Source organism: Natator depressus, chromosome 17 (assembly GCF_965152275.1).
Source record: "Natator depressus isolate rNatDep1 chromosome 17, rNatDep2.hap1, whole genome shotgun sequence".
NCBI classification, from domain to species: Eukaryota; Metazoa; Chordata; order Testudines; family Cheloniidae; genus Natator; species Natator depressus.
The window spans coordinates 8,721,705-8,741,323 of record NC_134250.1 but is presented as its reverse complement, the minus strand read 5'-3'; the positions used below and the strand labels follow the sequence as shown (position 1 = coordinate 8,741,323).

At 42.0% G+C, this 19,619-nt stretch overlaps 1 protein-coding gene across 14 annotated transcripts in view; it reads left to right on the top strand.

The window, feature by feature from the left end:
- MSI2 (musashi RNA binding protein 2) overlaps positions 1 to 19,619 on the top strand; it is a 382,062-nt gene that overhangs the window by 345,265 nt on the left and 17,178 nt on the right. For 8 of the 14 annotated variants that reach the window (XM_074974408.1, XM_074974407.1, XM_074974406.1 and 5 more), the window contains one exon: positions 15,308 to 15,484. The exons of the other annotated variants lie outside the window; for them this stretch is intronic. In XM_074974408.1, coding sequence (XP_074830509.1) covers positions 15,308 to 15,484 — 177 coding nt within the window. The remainder of the gene's footprint in view (positions 1 to 15,307; positions 15,485 to 19,619) is intronic. 14 annotated transcript variants of the gene reach the window in all.

The window sequence follows — 19,619 nt, the reverse complement described above, 5'->3', positions numbered from 1 at the left end:
ACCTAAACAAAGTGGCAAGATTTACAGAAGTGTTTTGTGCTCAGCAGCTCCCAGCATTCCCAGTAAAAGACTGGCCACTTTATTTAGGGAGTTGAGCTCTTTCAAAAATATGGAACATAAGCAAACTAAGATCTGTTCAGCACCCAAAATGCATGCACACTTCCAGGCAAGACTTTGTCTAATGCATTTCTAAAGCCCCATCACCGTGTTGTCTGGGCATTGATGACCTCTGTGTAACCTAAGATGGTGTTCTTACCTGTACTGTGTAAAATTTGCATGTTTGCTTAATAATCATCAAAGGAATATGCCTAGATTATTTCAGCCTGGGGTGCAGTTAACTTGCATGTCAGCTGTGTTAATGTCATGAACCTATTTTGGTCAGTAATCATTTTTGTGATTCTGCACATTGTGGGCTTCTGTTTCCTTTTCTCCCTTTTTCTTTCCTTTTTTAAATTTTTTTGTCATATTTCTACTTGTGGGAATACAACCACCAATTACTATTATTAGATGGAATAAGGTCTGATACCAATTGCAACAGTAACTCCTGTGATCAGTAGAAAGGGACATTTCCCTGTGTTTGTGTTCAGTGTCATTCATAAATTCACACTTGCTAAACTCTTCTCCCAGACTGGGAGGTTTATGCTTTGATGCGTCCCTTTATAAATCACGCACCCAACCAACAGCCCCATGTAGAAGCAATGGGTGAAATTTTTCTAAACTGACTTAGATTTAGCCACACGGTTCCCATTCACTTCCGTGGGACCTGTGTGGCTAAATTCTCTAGTTGGCTTTGATAACCTCATCCCTCCTTGTATTTTTTTTTAATGAATTGGGACCTGGGCCATGTAAAATTAGCAAGCTTGAAAGTCTGAATGCTGCAAACTCCTCCTAGACAATTTCACTATCAGTGTCACATTTCTTTTAATTTCACCTGGCATATTTTGAGCACAATCATTTTTGTCTTGTAAGTACTGTTTAAAAAAAAAGGGAAAACAGAGGGAAGAAAACATTTTTATCTTACACTTGGGAGGGGGGATTAATTTGGAAGAAAAAAAACCCCAAAAACAGAAAACAAAATAAAATTTGGCAGAAAGTTGTTGGGTTTTTCCCCCCCCACCAGATAGTCTTAGTGTGCTCCCTAGCTTGTTACTGTTAACTATTCCTCCCTGATGAGTGGAGAATAAAATAATAATACAACGGGCCTGATTCTTCACTGCTTGACACTTGGTGCAGTCATTCAAAGTGGGGGCAAAAACATGAGCAAATCAGAAGGGCAACATTTTACACCCACTCTGCCCAGTATAAACGATGACAAGAGGTATAAGGCAGAGAAGGCTCAGGACTCTCTTGTGGTTTGAAGCTAAGGACATATACCTCTTTCCCCCTCTCCCCCCAACCCTTAACATCTTGCCAGTCTCCAACTGCAAATGCTGCCTTTGATCCCTGAGCCCCCAACAACCCCTTACTGTACTTTATACTTGCCAGCTATAACAAATCTAGTAACGTGAGCTACTGACCTTGATGGTGAGTGTGAGCAGTTATGTTTTTGTTGTTTTCTCTCTTGCTTGGTTGGGGCTGCTGTGAGAGAGGGTGTCTCTGAGGCATTCTTTCCGGCCTCTCTTACACTCGGACGTGCACACCTCCTCTCAAACACTCTTCTGAGCGCGCTCAGCGGGAAGGTTTGTCCACACCTATTAATCCTCTCTCAGTGTCCAGCTTCTTGTTAGTAGCAGCTGGTTGCATGTTTTTTTGCTTGTTCAGATGAAACGGTTCAAGAAACAACTCATATCAACTCTTGAGAAATGTCTCTTTTTTTTTTTTCTTTTTTTTTTTTGTACACTTTCTTTTTATGTTTTTATTAATTTCCCTTACTTAAAAAAAAACAAAACACCTGTCGTACCGTAAAACATTTCACATCTCCCCTTGCCTGTTCTTGGAGTGTATGTATCTGTGGGACTGAACTAAATGCATGCACTGTAGTAGTCATACTGGTAGCAGTAGATGTAGTTATAGAACATGCATTGTTGAGTTGATATAGATATCATCAGCTTGAAATAGTGTGTCCGTCAAAAGCATAGCATTGGTTGGACTGGAAGAGTAGGGCTGTCCAGAAACCAGTGTACTCCTAAAGGCTTGGATCCATAGTACTGTATTTGTTAAACCCCATTATCTGAATTTATAAACTGAACATGGCTGTGGCTAACCTACATCCTTTCCCACCACAAGAACTCTCACGTACTCTTATGTTGATAGTAAATTTACCGTATTTTTCAAATTAAAAATCCTGGGAATTAGATCTTTGAATATAAATATGTTCTGTTGTTTTAGTTTGTATTAGAAAATTAAGGTTTTGTTTTCAGTCATTTGTAATCATGATTTCCTCATTAATCCCTCAACTGTCTGCGTTAGCCCATAGAATCATTCTTTGCAGGTCTTAAATTGTTTGTGCAAAATGCAAACCACCCCATAAGATAGCTAAATAATATAATGTATGTAAAACAGCTTCCTACCCGACTCTCCTGAGACACAAGGGAATTGTTTTTAGGTCATAAACCTCAAATCTTGTTATGCAACAGACTCTGTGCTAGTCGTGGTTTGTATTCATTGCCATGTCGCTGGGCTTAAGGGAACATTTTTAAATTAAGATTTAACATTTCATAAATACCAGCATTAGGAGTAAAAGACAAGTTCATCATCTTTGCCATTGAGCCAACAAATGTCTTTGCTTTTTGCACCCAGTTTTATGCACTTAACTTGTTTTCAAAATGAATCAGCAGTGAATAGATTTAACAGCTAGTAATTCAAGTCCTGAATTACACTTTTTTTTCATTTTAGTTTGTTGTTTGTCAGAAAATATCCTGCTGGGAGTAGAAAAGTTCCCCTACAGTGCTCATACTCCCCCCATCTCCCTCCAATAGAATTAGGAGCTCTTCCTGTGGCCTAAATGTTAGTTTTGAGCACATTCATAGCCTACAGAGTGTGTTCAATGTAGTCTTCAGGACACTTATCTCAGCAAATGTTATTGAAAGAAACAAAGTATCTGAAATGTGCTTTCCAGATGCAATTAAGAATTTGTATTTGCTCCTTACCTGTGATAGAGCAAAATAAATTAGCCAAAGAACTTCTTGGATGTAGTTGACACAATCACAATCCTATAGACATCTGTACTGTCTGCTGGATGCATGGTGCACAAGATTTCCCTTTTTGCTAGTGAAGAGTTGCAACACTTTTATACATCAAAGGGAGAGACGGGAATAATTTACCCCTTAGATTTCAATCTGTTGCAGAGATGTGGGGACCCACTGTTTAATGTGCAAGACATGATGAAATGAGGAATGTATCTAAAAGTTAGCTGAGCGGCAAATTGCAGAGGGTGTAGAAATCCATGTCTTACACTTAAATAAGGTGCAGTAAAAATATTTAGTCTTGTCATTAAGCACTGATTGTGTTAGCAAATTATAGTAATAAAATAGTGGGACAACAGTTGGTCTGTGTGTGTGGAATGAGGGAAATCTAGATCAACACGCTGAAACAATCTAAAGGACCAACAGCTGAACAATCTAATGATGAACCAACTTGGAATTTATACTGCCAATTTAGGATATTTTCCTTTGGAGTGACAGTTCAAATGGAACTGCACTCCTTTTTTTATTTTACTATATAAAAATACATAAAATTTAATCCAAGCCATGTAATCTGAAAAACCAGAACTAACAAGCAGACCACCTGGGAAAAGGAAGCAGGCTGAAATTTCTCACTCCACTGGAACATCCAGTAATTACTTGACAGAGGCTGGCAACTGGAACACTCTGCAGAGTTGATGCATCTAAAAATTAGCAGCTGCTCAAGATTTTTATCCTTTGCTCATCTTTATAATATTAAGGCTGCGTCTGAAAATGTTGGTCTGAGAAGAAGGCATGAAATGGAAGAACCCCAACCATTTTGTACCTACATAATGTGTGTCCTTGCTGTAGGACTCCTCCATTCCCACTAGGTTAAATGAGCTCTTCTATCTTGTGGATTAAACAGTTGAATGCAAACAAAAGGAAAACGTCTCCTGTTATAGGAATAGAAGTAAAAGAAACCAAACTCTGTGCTGAATAAGCACGTCTGTCTGAAGGGGAAATACTCCATTTTCTTCTAGGCACGTGCAACACGGCTGTAGAGATGAGGTCATGCATTTCCTTGAGAGGTGTTTTTTCAGCCTTGTTAGTGACACCTCTCTTCTCCTCGCTATTTTATGTGCTCTGCAATTACTTCCCTGAAGGACGCGGGGTTGTTTTTTTCGTTTTTTAAAAAGGGAATTAAAGCAGAATCATTTCTATTACAGGTCTAAAGTCATACGTTGATCCAAGATAATTTCAAAGCCATTATAGAAAACATACGCCTGGAAGTGCCTTCCAGGGCTCAAACCCCACAAAATACCTGTTTATATTATTTTATTGTTGGAAACGTTTTATTTATCCTTGAGGGACTGAACCTCTTACAGAGCCATATAAAAATTTCAGCACATTTAAAATAATCTGCTGCTGTGCCAGGCACTGACCTTGGTTATAGTCATTTTACAGGGCTCCTGCTTGAAGTCTATTGTGGTTAAAATACATCAGCTTTAATCAATAACTTCGTAATAGAAAACCCTGTGCACTTGATAAATCATCTCCAGGGCAATTAGTGACCAGCTCTGAAGTACAGACTTAAGTACAGCATGAGTTAATCTTTAATGAATATAGTAGCTAACTTTTAATGGTTTTTTCAGTCAGTGGAATTATTTTCAATGGGAAAACAGTTGTCCACAGAGATCATTCCGGCTACCAGGGTGCCTCTCTTGACACACACCAAGTGGTGGCTCCACATAAGCTTGAACGGTATTGTGATCCAAACAGGCTAATCATGCATTCAGGAAAATGTTTCCGTTTCAGAGCACTGAAAGTTTTACGCTTGACAAGTAGATTTGACTCTATTCTAGCAAAGTGCTGGAACAGCCAGTTAATGTCATTCAGATTTTTTTTAGGGACAAAGCTCCTGATTGTTGGAATGCAGCTTTGTTTTACATGATGTAACAAGCCCTTACATGAGTTATCAGCAAGGTTTGAAACCAATCAGAGCCCAGTTCAGGAAAGTGTTTAAGTATGTGCCTAAATTTAAGCATGTGAATAGTCCAGTTGATTTCAATGGAACTAGTTACATGTTTAAAGTTAAGCACCTGCTTAAGAATCTTGCTGAATCACAACCCAACAGGGCAGTACAAATTGAGCGTGATACCTTCTATGCAGAGTAGCTGCTAAAGGTGCAAACCACACACATTTTACAAGCTTTTACACTAGTGTTTTCAAATAATTTGACCCCAAAACGCAGGAGAAAGTTAAATACAGTGAGTACAGAGACAATCTTTTTCTCCCCCCCCCCCCTTTCTATTTGAGATACAGGCAAGTAAAAAAGGATACAGAGGTCTTTTCACTACAGAAAACTTTTGTATCCATCTGCCTTGGCATTAACTTGAAGGGATAATAAAAGCCAGTAGAATTGAACGTTAGATATACGGACCTTCACTATTGGGTGGAAAAAAAGTCAGACAGCAAGTTCATTTGAGTGTTGTTTGGTAATTGCAGCAAAGGATCAGAACCAAGGGCTGTATTCCTCTGAATCAATGTGTGACTATGTGCAAGTCACTTCAGGGTTCTGTGCCTCAGTTTTCCTCTCTGTAGAATGGGGGGAATATTACCTATCAGGGTGGGGGGAGATACAATTAGCATAGCCACAGCACTTTGTGGGAAAGTACCACATGAGCGCAAAGGATTATTGTTATACCCTGACTTCACTCAGATGGTTTCCATTTTTCTTTCAAAATCTCTTTAGGTCTCCATTGACTCTTCCCTAAGGGCTGTGTCTCAAGTGTCATGGCAAACAATGATTGCCTTAAAGGTGGCCTAATGATGGCTCCTATGCGGTCACTGCTAATGTTTTGCGCTTATGCTACAGAGATTCCCAGTGCCTTCAATGGGTGCTGGATAAGGTCTGTAGGTAGGAGATTCATTTCCTCTAATGTCAATAGCAGCATTCACGTGGAACAGTTCAGAAACTTCTGAGCATTATAAGGCTAGAAAAACTCCTCCTGGTGTCCTAGAATAACATCAGTGTGCTCTTTCTTGTTTAGGCATCATTGTTCAGAGTACATAACACCCCCCTCTACCATCCCCCCATCTATGTCCTCTCGCTGTCTTTTTTGCTCATAGAAAACTGCAGCTATGACCTATGGTACCAAGGACAAAATACTGTGTGGGCAACTTGCCTGGAAAACATGCAGCATCTAAGGGCAAAATCTGATTCCTACTCAATTTAGTGCAGAGCTGTTTGATCGCATGGTGCTGGTGTCTCCTTACTTCCAGTTGCAGAATAGCATTAAAGGGGGAAGCCTAGAATACTTTCCTAATACCGTGTTACTTTTCCAACTAAACAAATGCAGACATGAATAGAATGGGAGGCTTTCCAAGAGCTGATTTCTCTGTTAAAATGCAGACCGCGCTATGAAGGAGTTTCAGAACCTCTGGCTTAATTGGATGGACTGGTCTCTTTTAGCTTCACTCTTGGAATGACTTTTTCTTTTGCTTATCTGTCAGTGCAGTTGCCTCACCCATAATTGCTTAATATCATATACATGTTTGGCTAGTTAATTCTAATCAGTTTAATACCTGTGTCTTGTGTAAACTCCTGGTAGAAGATGATCTTCCATAGAACGAGGGTGGGTTTTTTTCCTTTCCCTTTTCTGTACAGTCCTGCATGTTTCCATACAGTGATCCATAGGCAGGTGTGTGTCTGAAGGAGATGCTTTAGGAGCAGAATGTGAATTACTACTGTGAATTAAAATATTCAGTAAAATGAAGTCCCAGTTTTGTTTTAATTTGGCTCTTCCACTGCCTGTTATTGTACAAAAGGCTTCAATTTAAAATTAACAGAAATGATAGCCGGTTAATGTGTTACAGTGGGAGGCCGAAGTTTCTGTTGCCATGGCGATGGAGTTCGGCTCATTTGTTTTGTAGATGAGTAATTACTACGCAATTAGAGTAGGCTAAAAATAAAGGGGCCCTTTGTTCCCAGTTACTCATTAATATTAATAAAAGGTCTGTCCAGGCTGTGATAAACAATTAATGCAAATGTGGTTGCCCATGGTATAAGTAGCAACAGATTTCTTATCCTCCAATAAGAGGTGATCATGCCAGAGAGGTTTGCTCTTCCCTCACTTTAAATAGCAAAATTATTAGTAAATAATTTCATGTGAGAGCAAGATCACAGGTAAAAAACTTTCCCTGTTTGCCTCTTGGTAGGATGTCAGTAAAGGGTAAGACATGGACAGGCATGTGCAAGTCTGTTAGGACTTTCTCCTCAAAATCTGAGATGGGTCAGATCCTGCAATGTGCTGAGCACACTCAACATCCATTGAAATCGATGGGAACTCAGGGTTCTCAGCACTTCACAGGATTCAACCTCAGGTCCTGGTTCTGCAAACGTTTGCTTGTGTCACTTGACATCCACAGGTAGTGGGGCGAACCACAGCCACTTTCCGAAAGCATTTTTCAGCATCGGAGTCTAAGTCCGCCACTTTAAAAGAGCATAGAGGCTGGAGGAGCATTGAGAGTTGATTTGGGAGGGCCAAGAAAGGAATCTGGTATGAGATTTGCAAGTGTCTCAAGGGAAGTTACTTTCAAAGGGAGTTGGGTTCCTAACTCCCTTAGGCACATTAGAAAACGCCAGCTCTGAAGCCAAAGAGTTGAAATTAGAAAAGAGCCATTTACCTTATCTCATGATAAACACTTCATTGCAGTACTATGTTAGAAGGAGAGGAAAACTTCATCATGTATTACAGCCATGTCAATATTAGGTGTCGTGTCCCCAAACCCCCCTTGGGCTAGGTGCTGTACAAACACCAAGACGATCTCTGCCCCCAAAGAGTTTACAACCTAAATAAACTAAAATCTGAGTCAATTTCTTTTGAAATGTAAAGGCATTACAGTTACCCAAAGCAGGGGGAGGGGCAGTGGTGGGAAAGGGAGGAGAGTGGGGAAGATGCAGTAGAAGTGAAAGAAAACAGTCCTGAGCATTTAGCGTAAAGTATCTGAAGTGTTACAATACGTTAGATTTTAAATTAACTTTAAATTCCAGTACCATTAGATTGATACCTGTTTGTAAAATGACTGAAAAGTCAGAATTTATTCACATATAGTATTTATATAAATTATTATTGTTTGGCTGCCTTGGCTTAACTGATAAGACATGTGAGTGTGTGCTGTGGACCTATTTTGGTGCAGTCTGTGGACAGTAATGAAATGATTTGGTGATGATGATGCAAGCTACGTGCCAGATTGAACTCCCCATGTGCACATGTGCTCAGAACCTTTGGCAAGGGAAGCCTTGTGTTGGAGATGTGGCTTTCTAGTCTGGTTTGGAGGCTTTGAGTCAGCTGTCAAACTGACGGTGCACGGGCCCCATGCCTTTTGTTACTTGTGCTGCTCCTTGGAAGCGCCAGAGGAAAGACAAAAAGCGTTCTGGGCTGCTGTTTCCTGGAGTCCCTCTCTGCTCAGATGTGGCATCACTTCAGAAGAGGGGAAAGGACGGTGTGGCAACTTTGGGTGGGGGGAGGGTGTTTCCACAAATTAAACGTGCATCATACAGTCTGATCAACCAACCTGCCACATGCTAAATAGTGGCGGTTGTAGCTAGAATAGGCTCTTTTGAGCAGCTTCCAGCACTGGCCACCATGGTGCTAGCAGTAGTTTACAGGACACTGGCATTTTTATCACTTGGTAACCCTCCTCAGCTCAGAGCAGATATAGATGAGACTGGGCCAGCAGCCACCTGAGCCCTGTCACTCCTACCAGTGGGAGATTCCCCCCGCCCCCCAAAAAAGAAGTGTAAACAAGGCCTAAGTACTCTCAATCCTTGTGTTTATTTTGTTGGCACTCATCCAAGCTGCAGCTCTGTCCTCCATCCTGTCCCTTTGAAGTGTCACAGCAGCGCAGGGAGCATTCTGGGCTGTCTCCCTTTCCCTTATCATGCAAAATGTCTGCCTAGCCAGGTTTGCATCCTCAGCCCCTTGTAAGCCTGCAGAACCACTCACCAGTACGTGCATCCAAGCCACAGACATCACTGGCCTCATCACTCGACGGTAGCCTAACCAAGTGACGTCATCCAGCCTGGAGATTAGATGAGGTCTCGGACTAGGGTGCAAGATGTTCCAACGGGGAAAATGGCATAAAAATGGCATCTGCATCCCTCCCAAACTGTTTAACTAATGGAGGAGAATGTAGCACAGCCTTTGTAAGGTTGACATTTGTTTGTTGTTAAGGATCTAATTAGAAACATGAGAGGGAGCTGAATGGCTGCTTGCTCGGCTAATTAGCGACATGCACGAAGACCACTTTGAACTTCAAGGACACAAAGCTATTAGCGCTTACATCAAAAATGGATTAAACTTCTGTGCTTTTATAATGATTAAAGATGAGCCGCTTGAGTGGAAATCCTTTTGTAAAGGCTGCGACAAGAGCTGGCTCCGTGATTGCAGTTTCTACAAGTGAAGCTTTGCATGGCCTCTGTGTAGTACTCTGGCCCCATGTGAGAGTGACACCATTAACTTGCAATATGGAAAATGTGATTAGGCAATAAATATTGATCGCTTGCAAAAAATTACGGTTAAGCTGAGAAACGTATTTATTTCTCGTGGCACGTAATTACGGGACTCAGAAGAGACAGGCTTGAATAGATTGTATTTTGTGTCTTCTTGCAAATCAGTGCACGTCAAGTATTTTTAATACTCCAACATCATTCTAACAGGCCCATATCCAAGCTAGGGCTTGAAACAGGCTAACAACAGCGGTGTTCATCGGTAGTTGCTGTGAGTACAGTTACAGAGAGACTTTTATACCACTATTCTTGTTGCAACCATGGATTTACCCCCCTCTTACAGCCATTTTACTGTGACATCACTGACGGGTTGTGTGCCCTGACTCTCTAATAACACCGCATAGTCTCGGCTATGCAGTGCATCTGCACTTCAGTTGGCTTGGCTTGCGCCCAGTTTAGGGAACGGGCAAAGTTTCATCTCTTCTACACCAAAAGAAATGTGTTGGAAAAGAGTCGGGGGCCGTCATGTTGTAACTGGGTCCCTGTCTGTAGTTGTAATTGTCATGTAGATAGGTCCCGGTTAGTTTATATGTGGTTTTTGAACATGGTTTGGATCATTATTAGGTGTGGATTGGAGCAGTGTTAATGCTTATAACTGTGCCTGTAGTGTGGATAGGGTTTAGGAACATACCATTCCTCTGACGCTTTGTTCAGACCTCGCTCAAGCTGCTATGTCTAGTAACCCCTACACCACATGCTACCACTTTGCTGTTATCCCTGCAAGATGCTGATGTGAAAGCTACTGCCAAAGGGACTGCAGGGAGAGGACTGTGATTGCAGATAGAAAATAACATACAAATGGTACCTTGTTACTGCAGATATCAGCTCCTTTAATGCCTTCTGGATGCATAGCTGCTTATTTTACTGACAAACGCAAGGTTTTAGTGTAAGGCCAGTACAGCTGCAGAGGAGAGACAGCTAGGTCCCACTCTATCTCAGACCCGACCAGCACAGCTCTGATGGTAGAACCCAAGTTGGTGGTGACATATGAGGCAGACAGAACAAAGCTTGATTTTCGAAGGACAGGACTGAACTTGCTGACAGAAAAATATCACTGGCTTTCAGTTATGAACTAGGGGACCTGTCTGGTGTGGGGGATCCTGCAGAAGGATGTTTGCTTTTTAAGCATACTGAGAAGAGGCTGAATAGATTTGCTGCAACTTGTAAATCTCCACCCTAGAGTTGTTGAACGGAATCTATTATATTTGTCAGACTGTTTGCTCTTCCGTCTTATGCATCTTCTGCCTGGTTATCTGTGAGCTTCTGGGTATAATGTTGTGACCCTCCAGCATACCTGTATGTAGAATCATAGATTGTCAGGGTTGGAAGGGACCTCAGGAGGTCATCTAGTCCAACCCCCTGCTCAAAGCAGGACCAATCCCCAATATTTGCCCCAGATCCCAAATGACCCCCTCAAGGATTGAAATCACAACCCTGGGTTTAGCAGGCCAATGCTCATACCACTGAGTTATCCCTGCCCCCCAAAAAACACATGCTAGTTTAGTGATCACATATATTCTTTAATTATACTATAGAATACAAGGGGTGGAAGGGACCTCAGGAGGTCATCTAGTCCAACCCCCTGCTCAAAGCAGGACCAATCCCCAATTTTTGCCCCAGATCCCTAAATAGTCCCCTCAAGGATTGAACTCATAACCTTGGGTTTAGCAGGCCAATGCTCAAACCACTGAGCTATCCCTCAGTAGCAATCTTGTTATCCTCAGGAGATTCTCTGGTTTGATTGTTGATCTTAATTTGAAATTTCATAGAGTTTAAGCCCAGAAGTGACTATTAGATCATCTAGTCTAACCTCTTATGTATCACAGACTATTAATTTTTACCCAGATACCCATATATTAAGCCCAGAGACTTTAGTTTGATCAAAACATTTCAGTCCTCAGGAAACATGCCCCAGGAAGGGACCAAAGTGTCTGGCAGCAGTTGGTCATTGACAGAAAGCGATATTCCGTGTGTGAAATACACACCGAAGGATTTAGAGCTTCTGGGGCCTGATCATAAAAGAGCATACTGTACCTAGCAGCAGAGCTATATAAGGCTGTTGATATGTAGCAAATGGATTTGGACGAGGCTGGACTTGGTAGCAATGTGATGTTTGCTACTGCAGCAAGTAAGAGAAGCAGTATATTCTAATGGATCTGAATACAGGACTAAGAGCCAGGAGCGTCTGCAGACTGTTTCAGGTTCTGCCACAGACTTGCCCATGTGGCCTAGTCACTTAGAGGTATGTAGCACCTCTGAAAACCAGGCTCTCTCTCCCATGAGCATAAATGGGAGTTCAGTGCACAGCACCTCTGTAAATCAGGTCATTAGCCTCTCTTTACTCACCTGTAAAATGGGGATAATAATACACCAAAGTCGTGGGGACTAATTAGTTAATGTTTGTACAGGGCTCTGAAGATGCAGAATGATAATAGTATAATCCAATATTGTAGCTGCATTTTTAAACGGTCTGGATAATGTTATGATCAGCAATAACCTCTGCAGTCATGCATGCTGAGTGATAATCAAATCTCATGCTTCAGAACATTATTTGATTTCCAGAGGGGTCAGGAAGGAGATCTCTGCCCCACCCCTAGCTTAACCAGTATTGCCTAATCAGCCAGGTGTATGACATTTTCCTTTCACCTTCCTCTGAAGCGTTTGCATATCGGCCACTGACAGAGACAGCATACCAGATGCGAATGACTGATCTACTCTGCTTCAGCAAATTCTGTTTCCATATATTGCGATACCTGATGTGTTAGGGGAAGGCAAAAAGATCTCTGAATGCAAATGGCTGCTTGTGGTCATCTCATGTCCTGACGCGTGAGATCTGCTTACCTTTTATTTTAGCATCTGTAACTACAAACAATCTGTAACATTAACCAGCTCCTTTTAAAATCCAGCTACAGCACTTGACTCTCAAACACTCCTAGCTCTTTACACCTTGAAAGCACTGTGTAAATAGTAATGAATGGAAGCTACCCTTCGTGAAAGAGGAGTCGTCTCTCTCCTCCCACCTCTATAGCACTATAATGCTTGGAGCTATTGGGGATATTAACCTACGTATGTATATGTGAGTGTGTAGGCGCGCACACACGCTGTCTGAAGTGACTAATGGTTTTGGGTGCCTAGCTTGAGAGACCTTAAAGGAGCATGATTTTCAGAGGGCAAGTGCTCAGCACTTTCTGAAAATCAGGCTCTTTCATGGTCTGTCTAGTTGGGCAATTAAAAAAGGAGGCACCCAAAATCATTAGTCACATTTCAAAATGTAGGCTGTGTATGTATATCCCTCTATCCGAGCTGTCTGTACAAGCACCTAAGAAAACCAGAGCGGGAGCTCAGTGAAAACCTCCGGTGAAAATGCTCATGGAAACCCCCAATTCAAATGCCCCCAAAACTTTGGGAAAGTTTCCCTGCAGAACCCAGTTTTGTAGGTTGGGCTCTGGCCTCAAAACATAAACTCATTCAATATGTTATGCTAAAAAACTGACAGTCAACCAACATCATCTTCAAATGGTTGCCACTTGTCTCCAGGAATGTGATGTTTGAGCGTTGTTCCGTGAGTTTTCCCCTCCATTTTGTTTGTGCCCCTCTCCGCATGTCTCCTTATTGAATGCCATCTCCCTGATGTGTATTACCCTGCGCTGCTCCGCTATCCACTTTTATCGGTAGCGTTAAATGTTGTTATATCATTTATTCCTTTGAGGGGAAGATGTTTTTGCAACGTTATATGAATTTTTCACTTGTCTTAATGACAGTTGTATTGAAAACTTCCTGCTGCTTTCAAGCACGTGCAGTTATGATCATAAACACTGATGATGGAAATGTCTGCCAAATCGTGCGTGGCTGTTTATGATAGGAGAGGGGAGAGAGTCCTCCCGAAATTAGCGCGCTAGATCAACAAGTTGTCAGGGAGCATGGACATGCAGAAAGCAACCTCCAGGGTTAATAGGATAAAGCAAGAGTGGAGAGGAGCTAGGAAGAAGGAAAGTTGATTGGAAATGACAGGCGTTGGGTGAGAGTGAACCACTGGAAAAATGCTTGGCATGAAATCAGAAGGAAATTTCAGCCGAGGAGGAACTATTTTATAGAGAGGTGCAGGGAGGAAGTGGAGGAAGGAAGTAATTTCGCTCTGTTTAATTCTTATCCCAGCTGCCCACACCTTTTCATTCTCAGCATGAAAGCCATTTGCTGCTTTTCCACATACTCTTGCTTTGCTTTACTCTGCTCCTGGAGCCAGCCTTTAATTAGCCAACACAGCAGACCAAGGGCATGTCTCTACTACAGTCAGGAGGCATTTCTGCAGCATTTGTAGATGTACCCAAGCAAGTTTTCATCTAGCTTGATCTAATATGATCTAGTATGTACCCAGGGTTCTGGGCAGGCAGGGCTAGCCCCTGCAGCTCCATGGCACTCAAGCTGGCTTTGATCCAGCTATCACATCTCCAGACTGCAGTGTAGGCATACCCTGATACCGAGGGGCCTCTTTTGCTCGGCAGCTGACAAGACAGTAGATGTTAAATTTAATGTAATTTCTTTCTTTTCCTGTTGTTCCCCCTTGCTACATTCTCTTCTCCTCAGTTACTGTAACCACAAGCTCAGGCCTGCTTTTGTTTTTAGTTTGAAACCAATTGTAATTGTGGAAGAGCAGCAGGTTTGCAGGTGTTCGGAACATTTTCTTCTCATGGCAGCTTGTGCCTTGTAATGCAAAGAGGAAACAATCATTTCCTCTTGTTAATTTTTTTTATTACTATTATTTTTAAAAAGTCTCAAATCTGCTGTGCTTGAAAGAAGGCACTTGTAGCCTGATTTGTAAAATTTATACGGGAGGTGTTTACACAGGAATATTTCGTTATTTCTTTAAATTTAAGTCACTCTCTGCTCCTTGTGTGGTACTCTAGATGGCAGTTATAAGCATTCTGAAGAGCACATCTATTAAAATGAGACTGGTGCTGATTGTTTATGGGACAGATTCTGCTCTCAGCTATATCAGTGTCAACTCCACTGACACGAATAGTTACGCTGGATTTACATTGGTGTAACCAAGAGCATAGTCTTGCTCTGATTGTGCGTCATGAGATGAAAAAGAAGTGTGTAGATATTAGTGCATTGTTCGGGATAGATGGATGCATGCTTTGGGGAGTATGTGTTCATACACACATACAAATGCGCACACACAGTATACAGATTCATATACACATATATTTCTAATGGGAGGGAGTGGAAGTTTACATGGATAAATTATAGCTAAGGTAGCTCCAGTTGGCTCACTTCTGCGTTCAACTATTCCTCTCGATATGAAATGTATTTCTTACTGTAATAACTGGGACACTATATTTCATTCTAATGTATTGTGGAAGAGGAAGTCCAGTAATTCATCTGGTGGCTTCTCTAAAACTAGAAGTTTTCTTGCCACTGCATACACTGACTAGAATAAGTAGCCTTGATTTCCTCTAATCAAATTTTGCACAATTCTTCAAATTTCAGCTTTTACTTTTCAATTTCTCATATTTGTAACTGTAAAAAAAAAAAAAAAAAAAAAAAAAGCAAAAGCACAGTATTTAACATTGAAAAGACTAATATAAGAAAGAATCCAGTATCCACAATGATAGAGTCACTGTATCTCCAGGGATCCCCGATTATGGTTTCTATTCTTCGCCCGGTGACCAACGGGCCCCGTTATCGTACGCGGACTATGGTTCCATGGGGCCTCGAGTGGCTCAGATGCTTCGTAGTGAGCACGCTGCTTCAGCGAGTAACTCCCCCCTCCACCACCTTCCCAGCCCGGATCAGTTTAAGAGCCCAGGTTTGTATAGCATTTCATTCATTTGGGGGAAACAAAAGATTCTATACATCACCTATTTAGTGGTGCACAAAAGCAGGCCTGCATGTCAGTTCATGGTTGGCTATGGAACTTCACTTGAGCCCTTTACTTGATTCCACAGTTTTTGATTGACTTTGCTTTAACCCTTAAGGTCAGGGTCAGGAATATCTGCTCTTTGAGGACCTGATCCAAAACCCATTGGAGTCCATGGTAGCCTGATACAACAGAGTGCTGGTATACAGATTCTCATCCTACGTTGGTGAGGTGTGTATATATATAGTCTTTTCAGTGACTTCAGTGGGCTTTAGATCAGGCCCTTAGTTAATTTATCCTTGAGAGTTGAAATGTAAGGGTTTAACTCAGTTTGGGTGCCTTTTATTGCTTCTCATAAATTTTTAACTCTAGTTTTTAATTAAGCGAGTTTCTCAACTGCGTGAGGAAAATGTATTTTTACCTAACGTTAAATGTAAATAATATGTCCAGAGAAATAGCTATATCTATATCATGCTTGTTTTATACCTGTGTAAATATCTCACCTTGTTTGTTTCCTTTGAAATACTATGCACTTTAATGGTGCTTAAGAGTGTATTTTGTCATCAGGTGTAATTTATTTCCACAGTACCCAAAAGCCTTAAATGGATTGATCTTAATTCCTGTATCATGCACATTTTCCATGTAGGACAATAATCTTATGGCTAAATCTTTTAGTTCTTCTTCATGTGATGGTCCCTACCTGGGTACGAATACACACCATGCACCTGACTTTGGAATTTTTTAACAAGCAGTGTCCGCTGGTCCATACGTGTACCATAGCACTCCTCATGCTCTGAACCAAGGATGAATCAAGGGTGGTGTGGACAAATGCCTCTCTGGTGCGACTTTCTAAGTGGCTCTCTGGCTGTATTATCCTTTGTTACCAGCTAGCTCACGTTCATCCCCGTTAGGGGGCGAGGGCACATTCCACCACAGGGCAAGCTGCTTCAGCTGCATCTCTGAGAGACGTCCCCTACTAGAGACGTGTAGGGCAGCTACTTGGTACTCTCTGCATACCTTCATGGGGCATTACGCTCTGGTCCAGGCATCCACCGCAGATCCAGCTTTGGGGACAGCAGTACTACAGTCAGTTTTCACTTCTATGTCCTCGCACCCACCTCCTGTTTGATTACTGCTTGCTAATATCCCACGTGTGGGATACACATAGGGACCATCTCTTGAAGAAGACATGGAGGTTACTTACCTGTAATTGAAGGTTCTTTGAGATGGGTGATCCCTATATGTATTCCACTGCTTGCCCTCTGTTCCCTTTGCTGTGGATTGTTTGGACTGCAGTAAGAATGGGAAACGAGAGAGGTCTTGGTCTGCCTCACAGCACGTGTGTGGGCTAATGGACTATGCTTTTAAAAAGAATTCCCCACTCAGGCGCGTGGTGTACATGTGTACCCACATGTGAAATTCAGATAGGGACCACACATCACAAAAAACCTCCACTTACAGGTAAGTAACCCCAATATTTCCCCCTCCCACTTCTTTGTATGTATTGAATTTGGATGAGCTGAGTTGAGTCGGGTGGCATTTATTTGCCCAACTTGGTCATGCTTTAACTAATGCCCTTTCCGTTCCCTCCCAGAGAGGCATTCTGAATCCCCCTTAGAGTAATGCACCATATGCTAAGGCAAATGTCATAATGAGTCATGACTTAGAAATTTCTCAACACTTTATCGAAAAAGAGTTTATCTTTCAGTGGTGACCTTTCTTGTCCAACACTGGATTAATTTGCGAACAGGCTCTGTGTTAACATGGCAGTTCATAGGACAAAGCACCAGATAAGCTAGCCTCAGCTTTCTCCCTGTCATTGCTCCCAGCAGAATATTTTGTAGCATTATGAGTCTCCACCTTCTTAGTATGTCTTGAACTGCTAGGATTGTTATGTGAGCTCCCGCTATTGGCTCCTTCATGTAAATCAGGTGTTGGGAGAACCACACTTTGAAAAGTATGTTACATGCACATTAAGAGTTGGTTAAAAAAGCTTCTTTAAAGGGGAACAAGGATGATGTAATGGTAAAATCCTATTCATAAGAAAAACTGTCCTGAAGTTATTGGAGTTTTTAAAATTCTCCTACATTATTATTTCAGTAAAAAGACTAGTTTCTATGGATATTCATGCAGGAATGTGGAAATCATTGAGGATACATCAGGAGGGAATGTAATGATGATGAACTTGCATTTCTGTAGCACCAAATGCATCCTAGGGAGCTTTGGAGATTTAGCTCCGTGAATTGTACAGTTGTACAGTGCACAGGGATGAATCGCAGGAGTGTGGCCACCTCTGGTGAAAAGTGGCCACTGTTTAACAGTGCCTGGCAAGACTCCCCAATAACTGAGTACAGGAAGTGAAGCATACTATATTCCAGCAGTTCTCAACCAGGGGTCCAGGGTCCACTGGGGGGCCACGAGCAGGTTTCAGGAGGTCCCCAAGGAGGGCCGGTGTTAGACTCCCTGGGGCCCAGAGCAGAAAGCTGAAGACCCAGCACACGGCGCTGAAGCCCAAGACCCCAAGCCTTGCCACCCGGGGCTGAAGCTGATCAACTTAGATTTGCAGGTCCCCAGTGGCATGGGGCCCTGGGAAGTTGCCCTGCTTGCTTAACACAAGGGCCCTCTTAACGCCGGCCCTGGCTTTTATATGCAGAAAAACAGTTGTTGTGGAACAAGTGAGGCCTGGAGTTTTTATAGCATGTGGGGCGGCTCAGAAAGAAAAAGGTTAATAACCTCTGCTGATTTAAACTGAAATGAGCATGTCCACACAGGGGTGTGAACCAGTTTATCCACATCAGCTTAAAATCACACCTGTAGCTAAACCAGGGCAACTCTGCATGCCGACAAGATCTAAGAACCAGGGGTCTTACAAACTAACCTCACAACTTGGGAGCTGGATGCTTGCAAGTCCCATAATTTTTGTAGCTGTTTTTTTTTCATGTGGTTCTGGTGGGTCCTTTGTGTAACCTGGGGTTGACAGACCCAGATCTGTTCTGAGTACTAGCTTATGCCCAGACTGGATGTGATTGTGTAATATTGCTGTTTCCAAGAGTGAAATTTGAAACAGATGTTTTGTGCTTTGTTGTTTCCCACTGGAGACTCATTTGAGAGCTGTACAGAGCTTAGCAGGCTGCCTTTGACAGAAAGTTAGTTCCACTGTTTAATAAAACTAGAGATTATGTTGTCTCTTACCAATAGGTTCTTCCCATCCCCTTCTCAGTCATCAACCCCTACATACAACCTCAATTTAAAAGCAGCCCCCAAATAGTCATCAATCACTTTTTGTTCAAGCTTTTCTGGTTGTTTGTTTGTTTGTTTGTTTGTTTGAAAAATATTGTTTTACCTTTACTTCATAAAAGTTCATGATCACAAAATTGAACTGGCTTATTCCAGGGCTTCCTGGTACAGTACAGACCTACAGATCATTTTTAATACCCAGTCATATTTCAGCGACATCCAGCCCTTTCCTTATAATTGCACTGTGATAGAAAAAGTCAACAAATACAAATAATAAATACCAACAGTCACAATTAAACAGGAAAACTACGAGAGGAAGGATGGCTTTGTGATTAAGACACTTAGTATGAGACCTGGGATCAATTCCCAGCTCTGTCACAGACTCCCTAGATGCATTTGGGCAAGTCACTTAATCTTTCTGTGCCTCAGTTCCCAATCTGTAAAATGGGGATAATAATTCCTATTGCCTGTTTGATCGAGTTAGACTGTAATCTCTTCCTGTATCTATAGAGTGCATTGCACAATGGACTCTGATTCTTGCTTGGAGTCTCTGGGGGCTAGTGTAATACAAATCATCATTAAAAATAGTGTCCCTAATGCAGGTTGCTCAGCTCCTGATGTGAGAACTCATACGTTATTATCATTTTAATTTTTGCATCCTTTTTCCTTTCTCCTTTTCCGTCACGGAGGCTTTGCCACCTTTCTGTGGTGCTGTCGCTGCTGGGTGTTACTCATATTGGGACTTTGTTGTCTTGTCTACCCCAATATTCCTCTCAGTCTGGTCCCATGATACATTCTCCATCCCTCTTAGCTCCCTTGAGATACTGATGCGCTGACCCTTCTGCTC